A 7,968-nucleotide genomic window follows, 5' to 3' on the forward strand; every position below is an offset into this window, starting at 1 on the left:
GCACAAATTTTTGTGCACCGGGCCTCTAGTAATATTAATAAATTCAAAGGGAATAGACTTTCCATATAGCACTTTTATATTCTACAAGTCAGTATTCTAGGGCTTTACATATATTACCTCATTTAGTACTCAAAACAACCTTATAAGATAGGTGTTATTATGTCTATTTTATAAAGGAGAAACTGACACTGAATGATTAAGTAACTTATTTCAGATTATAACCAAGCAAGGACACAGTCAGGATTTAAACCTCAGCAATCTAACTCCAAAATCCCTCCTCACAAGATCTGTACTGTACTACAACTTATTATTTGCAAAGTAATTTACATGTCTTCAAAGATTTGTTTTTAAGATTACTGATATAGCCTGGCCGCAAGGCTCAGTGGTTGAGCATCAACCTATGAACCAGGAGGTCACAGTTCGATTTCAGTCAGGGCACAGGCTCAATCCCCAATAGGGGGCGTGCAGGAGGCAGCCAGTCAATGATTCTCTTTCATCATTGATGTTTCTTTCTCTTTCTCTCTCTTTCTCTCCTCTCTCTCTCTCTCTCTCTCTCTCTCTCTCTCTCTTCCTATCTGAAATCAATAAACATATATTTTTTTAAAAGATTACTTATCAAATCACATTTTCTGAAAATAAAGTATAACATAGTGCATGAAATTATGGTGCAAAATCACTAATATTTAGCTATTTAGAAACTAGCATAACCTCTGACACATGGCTTTAAAAATGATAAATGCTAGCCCTGGCAAGGTAGCTCAGTTGGCTAGAGCGTTGTCCCAATATACCAGGGTTGCATTTTTTAGCATCACAGATAAGATACAGTTAAACAATAAGTCTATAGTATGCTTAACTGTCTTTGGAATTAATGTCAATAGTGCAGACTAAGATTCTTAAGTAAGTGACATTAAATATGGGTATTACACATATAGTACTTAACTCTTTAAAAGTAATGTCCAAAAGCAGTGGTTCTCAACCTGTGGGTCACGACCCCTTTGGCGGTCAAACGACCCTTTCACAGGGGTCGCCTAAGACCATCCTGCATATCAGATATTTACATTACGATTCATAACAGTAGCAACATTACAGTTATGAAGTAGCAACGAAAATAATTTTATGGTTGGGTCACAACATGAGGAACTGTATTTAAAGGGCCAGAAGGTTGAGAACCACTGTCCTAAAGGGTTAAACTAAAAGGAATCTAACACTTAAAAGAATACAAAGTAAAAAACAAATAGCTAAAATACATGAACATTCCACCTGTAGTATTTCCTTGAGCCATTTAATTATTATTCAACCATATCTCTAAGGAAAGGGGGAAAAAGCCCAAAATTTCTAAAAATTGTAACTCCTTCTTAAAAACAAAATAAAATGCTAAACTAAGTAAAATTAACAGTTCTGAAATGCAATTAAATTTATGATAAACCAACACTGAACACCCATGGCATACTTTAAGGTTGTTGTAGTTTTGCAAGAAAAAAAAAACTAAATATAATTCTCTTAAAAAGTATTTTTTTAATGAAACACATTTTAAGAAATAAAAATGAATAAGAAACTAATTTATCAGTCTAATTTTAGGCTGCACTTAACATAAGAAAAAAGGTAATGGAACTTAAATAAAACTTGTTTGAGAGAAATCATTTCCCAAAATTAAGTAATAATAAATTCCTGCTGTTGTTGGGTGGAAAAGTATTAGTACTAAATGAAAGTGCCTGCATGCTTTGGTAAGAAAACTTCATTTTTCCCATCTGCAACTGGAACCAATATCATGCCAATTTGAAAGTACCTGTCTTTTATAAAGCTACAAAGCAGGAAGTAGAAATGAAAAATGCAGTTGCGTCCATAAAATGAAAGGAATCCTCTGTCATTTTTTTCTGTTTGATATCCTCGATCAAATAAGTTATAGAAAATAAAATAAAAAACAAATGGCAATTAAAAAATCTATTGATCATCATAAAAGTAAAATTAACATAATAATAACTAATACTGAGAGGTTCAACTTGTTTTTAAAAATAAAGCTATGATTTTTAAACACTAAAGCAAATTTATACAAGTAGAAATACACCAAATGATTAAAAGAGATTTGCCATTTAAAAAAATATTTTTAATTGATTTTTAGAAAGAGAGGAATAGAGAGGGAGAAAGAGCAACATCAATGCCAGAACGACACATGGAATGGCTGCCCGTAACATGGGCATGTGCCCTCACCAGGAATTGAGCCAGCAACCCTTTGGTGCACCAGATGACCCCCAACCAACTAAGCCATGCTGGGTAGGGCCAGATTTTGCCATTTTAAAACATGATGGAGAATGGCTCTGGTCACTCAGTGAAGATGATACTGCTCCCCACAAATTAAAAAAACAAAACAAAAGGAAAATGAGCAGGTGTGGAATGTTAATCTGATACAATAAAATATTTTGTGTCACTGACTATATATCTTACAAAATTTGCATATTTATAATCTCAGATTATCAACAAGCATAACTGAGTAAAATGACAAACCCACAGATCACCAGCTGCCGAATGAAGAACAAGATAAAGGAAAAAAGAAAAAAAACTTTGCTTTTCTAGACAGGAAAGTCCAAAATACAAAGCAAAAATAAATACCACATGGGGGTAAAAAATTGATAATCCTATATAATAAAAGGCTAATATGCAAATTGTCCCCTCAACTGGGAGTTCGACTGGGAGTTCAACCAGGGTCGGGGCCGGCCCGCCAACCTCCCGCGTCCCCCTTCCCGTGGCTGGCCCGGCCTGATCGCCCCAATTGGGGCAGGCTGGTTGGACCCCACCTGTGCATGATTTCGTGCACCAGGCCTCTAGTTAAATATAAAATGGGTGAAAACTAATGACCTTATATATATGTAGTTTGGACTTGTAAAAATAAGTATGAACCTTGTAGAAATGGAAAATATTTAAATACAAGCTATCCTATGAACAAATAGCATGCTTAATTCCTAAAATTATTGAACAAAACATTTACAACATTTAGATAGTGCTCACTTCGGCAGCACATATACTAAAATTGGAACGATACAGAGAAGATTAGCATGGCCCCTGCACAAGGATGACATGCAAATTCGTGAAGCATTCCATATTTATTTATTTACATATACTAAAATTGGAACGATACAGAGAAGATTAGCATGGCCCCTGCACAAGGATGACATGCAAATTCGTGAAGCATTCCATATTTTAAAAAAATAATAAATCTATAATAATAAAAGCATTATATGCTAATTAGGTCACATGTCCTTCCGGATGAAGCCAGGGCTACAAGGGAAGCCAGGATACTGGGTGCCTGCCAGCGGCTGGAGGGAAACCCGGGTGCCAGGTGCCAGCCGGTGGCCGGAGGGAAGCCCAGGTCCCGGGTGCCAGCCGGAGGCAGGAGGGAAGACTGGGTTCTGGGTGCCAGAGGGAAGCCGGTACCGGCAGCCGGGGGAAGGAAAGCCTGCTCTTGCATGAATTTCATGCATCGGGCCTCTAGTAAATAAATAAAACATTTAGATACTTAGCTGTTTATCTAATAAAAATAATTAATTCACCATTATTTTTTAAAAGTGATTTTGAGAGTGTTTAAAAATCTTTTACCTTGACAACTGTGCAATTCTTCTCAGCCACCAACAGCACAACTATCCTGAACATTAAGGGTTTCCGCATATTAAATGAACAAGTTAGGTCTAAGATATTTATCTATAGCCAGATTTCTAAAATAAAAAGACACTAAGACAAAAATTGGAGAAATATCATGAATACAAATATCATGAAGAGCATTAAGTTACCCCCCAATGCGGCAATGGGCTTTATTATGACAGAAGTTTTACTCTCTACCTACTTTGGTCCCACCCAGCAGCTGTGGCAAGTAGTGGTGGTGAATCAGAAGGAAGTGGCAGCTGCACATACTCTCTGGCAACAGAATAAATGTGGTCCTTGTCCCTCACTGACTTCTCTTCCTGCCCCCCAAACAGTAGACAACAAGAGTGAGCAGGCAGAAAGAAAGCCTGAAGCAGCTGCCTTAATCACTCAGATGCTTGCTGCAGCTCTCACACACAGTCTTGCGTCCCACTGTCATATTCTGTAGGCCGTGCAAAACTTTGAAGGAGGCCTTCTCCCTCTGAAAGTCACCATAATTGGCCAGACATTCAAGCCAAAAACCATGGCATTTTCCTAGACAATTCTTTATTTACATGTGAAGTTAGTTGCCAAGTCCTACCAATTCTGTCCCTTAAATCTCAAATTCATTCTCTTAACTCCATCCTCACTTTTCAGACATCTCTATTTTTGGCTCTCTGTATTTTTTTTCAGCCTACTCAAATACATCCTCCACATTGCTGCCTTTACAAGTATTTTTCTAAAATGTAAATCTGAGTATGCCACTTATTAAAAGTTCTTCAACAGCTCCCTGTAACTAAAAATGCATGGTCCAGAGTCCAGCTATAAGGAAAAATGGTTTTTCTACCTTGATTTAAGACACACAGAAATAAATGGGGAAAACGTGTATCATCCCAAATACTTAATATGGCAAATAAGACTTCATTATCTGGACTCCAAACTAGTTTCTTGCCCCTCTGTTACAACCCCTCTGCACTAGTCAGACTGAACTACTTATATTTCCACCGTCCTCTTTCAAATCTCCTTCTTGTCTATGTATGCACTATAGGCTCAAATTTATCCTTTACAATAGAGATGGAATTCCACCATCTCCACAAAGCCTTCCTTGACAGTCTCCCATCTAATGGTATGCTTGCTTACATAAGAGGCTCCTTTTCCAGATGTCAGCTCTTGAAGGAGAAACCATGGGTGACTGATGTTCATAACTTTAGTACCCGGCAGGATTACATTTAATACACTTCAGAAGGAAGAAGAATCTTGGCACTTGGCACTCTCATACCTCTTTCTGCTATGCCTAAGTGGTCTTCTGTTTGAAAGGTCATTTCAGAACATCTGTGCTTTCAAGATTTCAAGACACTTTGGGATGAGACGGGATGCGATGCACTAAGTGGAAAAACTTAAAATGAATAAGAGATGTTCCCAGATTTAGAAGAATTTACAGTCTCCAGGGGAAAACAGACTAAAAAATATAAAGAAGATAAGTCTTTAGTAACAAGGATTTTGAAGGAGGATGTCTTCTTAAGCAAATACTCTGGAATTAACTGATGACAGTATTTGTAACACAGCCAAAACTAAACACTGCCTCAATGACCTCTAATTTTTGACCTGGAAAAGTAATTAAGGGAGCAGTTTTGCTTTACCAAGGCATGTTTTATTTTTCTGACCTTTGAATACAAAGATTTTGGATTTGAAGACTGAAACAAAATTTAGACTTCTTGACATTAGAAATTTAGGTGTTTGCTTATTTTGAGGTTGAAAGAGGGTGGTTCCTGTCAAAATGTTTCCTTGCTAAGGATCTTGGATCTAAAACAGTAATAATAAATATATTTTAAAGATTTAATTATAAATTGACAGAAAAGATGTGATATGTTTCCTTATAGTTTTCACATTTAAAATTAAACATTCCTCAAACATAATACACACCACTGTCTAACATTCACTATTCCAGATAGGTTCAAAGCTAAAAATGTAATTCAGGAAAAGAAAAGACAACATTCCTCAGGTCAAAGAAAAATTCAGGACTCAAAATCACATAACTTTGCTTATAGTAAGAATTACTGGGGATAATATGTCAAACACATGGCTTTTTAAAGGGAATTCAACCAAGAAAGTGAGGAGATAGAAGAAGAGGGCAGGATAGGCAGAGGCAGGGATCAGGGGGTGGGGAGGAAATAGAACTGAGGAACCTAACCAACCCGGAGGGAGTTGCTAAGGCAACCCAGCTGGGGGGAAAGAAGGGTACACACAGGAGGCATGAGCTCCAAAATATATGGATGTTGCCCAGCCAGCGTGGCTCAGGGATTGAATGTCAACCTATGAACCAGGAGGTCACAGTTTGACTTCTGGTCAGGGCACATGCCCAGGTTATGGGCTTGATCCCCAGTATGTGATGTACAGAAGGCATCCAATCAATGATTCACTCTCATCATTCATGTTTCTATCTCTCTCTCCCTCTTCCTTCCTCTCTGAAATCAATAAAAATCTATTTTAAAATAAATAAAAAAATGTATAGATGTTGCTAAGACAGGCAGCTTGCAGATAACCAATCACAAACAAGTCAGTGAGGCATATAATCAATCCCAAGGATGTTGCTAAGCCAGAATTCTTTTAAATAACCAATCAGGAGCTAGCAAAGCATATATCCATCCCTAGACAAAAAAGCATGCTCTTATTCTCTCTCTCTTCCGCACTGGGTTCCTGGCTCTCCTATGGCAGGAGATATGCTCCCCTGCGCCCACATGGCTTATGGCTATGTGGGACTCCACACATGGACTAATGGGCTTTATAATTAGCTTGGATACTGAACTATCCATCCCTAGACAAAAAAGCATGCTCTCTTATTCTCTCTCTCTTCCGCACTGGGTTCCTGGCAGGAGATATGCTCCCCTGCGCCCACATGGCTTATGGCTATGTGGGACTCCACACATGGACTAATGGGCTTTATAATTAGCTTGGATACTGAACTACACCCGGCTGCAACGTGGAACCAACTCTAGACACTGGCCTGCTTTTGGAACCCCAGGTGCACCTTTTCCAGGACTGGCTTCTCTCAATAAACTTTGCTTCCGCTAACGGTTTTTGTCTGCAAATTTTTGTCTGCAAGACAATAAACTCAGACCCGACCACCACATTTTGGTTTCAAAAGGATATTATTTTCAATAAATAGTATTGGAACAGTTGGGTATCTATGTGCAAAAAAGATGAACTTGGATTTATATATCACACAATACACAAAAATTAACTAGACATAGATCAGATACCTAAATGTAGGAGTTAAAACTATAAAACTTATAAAAAGGAAAACACAGCAGGAAATCTTCATGGTCTTCAGTTAGGCAAAGGTATGTTAGATATGACACACAATGAAAGAAAAAAAATGGTAAGGTGAACTTCATCAAAATTCAATTTGTACTTTAATGGACACCATCAAAAAATGAAAAGATAACCACATTTGGGGAGAAAATACTGACAAGTTACATATCTAATAAAGAATTGGTATCTAGAACATATAAAGAACTCTTATAACTTAAGACAAATGACCAAATTTTAAAGCAGGTAAAAGATCTGAATAAACATTCCAACAAAGATGATGTTAAATGGTTAATAAGAATATAAAAAGATGCTCAACATTATTAGTCACTAGAGAAGTGCAAATTAAATCTGCAATGGGATACCACTTCCACTCACTAGAAGGGTTACAATCAAAATGACAAATAATAATATAATTGGACCATGCACACACCTGGGCAAAAGGCAATAGCTTCTCAGAACTGTATTCTATTTTTGGAATTTAAAACATTTTGCAACTTTTCAAAAGCTAAACAGAAGCTCACCCATCTCTTCCTTTACCACATTTTTTTAATGACAGGGAATAATAAAATTTCCCAAATGGGTAAAGCATGTGTATTTTATGTCTAGGCTTAAGTGAGTATCCCAACTTGAGGGTCATTTCCAGAGGCAAATAAGGAAAAGGTCCCCTCAGGGAAGGAATTATATCTCTGAAAGCCACAACATTAGAAGACTCGGTTCTCCTTTTGAATGTGTAAATCAACAACTCTTTATAGAAATAACTAGAGGCCTGGTGTGGGGAGGGGGGAGTATTCCTGAGCCCGGTCTACACCCTCTTGCAATCCGGGACCCCTTGGGGATGTCTGACTGCTGGTTTAGGCCCAGAATCGGGAGCATACCTCCTGCCAGTAGGACATCCCACTCGCAATCCAGGACCACTGGCTCCTAACAGCTCACCTGCCTGCCTGCCTGCCTGATCGCCCCTAACCACTTGTCGGCCTGCCTAATCGCCCCTAACCGCCCTGCCTGCCTGCCTGATCACCCCTAACCACTCTGCCTGCCTGCCTG

The 7,968-nt window shown here is 38.2% G+C and overlaps 1 protein-coding gene across 6 annotated transcripts in view; it reads right to left on the minus strand.

Moving 5' to 3' along the window:
* Positions 1 to 7,968, minus strand: part of MNAT1 (MNAT CDK-activating kinase assembly factor 1) — a 205,994-nt gene that overhangs the window by 36,204 nt on the left and 161,822 nt on the right. The window contains exon 8 of one of the 6 annotated variants that reach the window (XM_014545940.1): positions 4,981 to 5,008. The exons of 4 other annotated variants lie outside the window; for them this stretch is intronic. In XM_014545940.1, coding sequence (XP_014401426.1) covers positions 4,996 to 5,008 — 13 coding nt within the window. In that variant the 3' untranslated portion in view covers positions 4,981 to 4,995. Of the gene's footprint in view, positions 1 to 4,980; positions 5,009 to 6,043; positions 6,078 to 7,968 lie in introns of those variants that run through there. One more of the 6 variants, XM_014545938.1, reaches the window with a different exon arrangement.

This window comes from Myotis brandtii, unplaced genomic scaffold (genome assembly GCF_000412655.1).
Source record: "Myotis brandtii unplaced genomic scaffold, ASM41265v1 scaffold423, whole genome shotgun sequence".
NCBI lineage: Eukaryota > Metazoa > Chordata > Mammalia > Chiroptera > Vespertilionidae > Myotis > Myotis brandtii.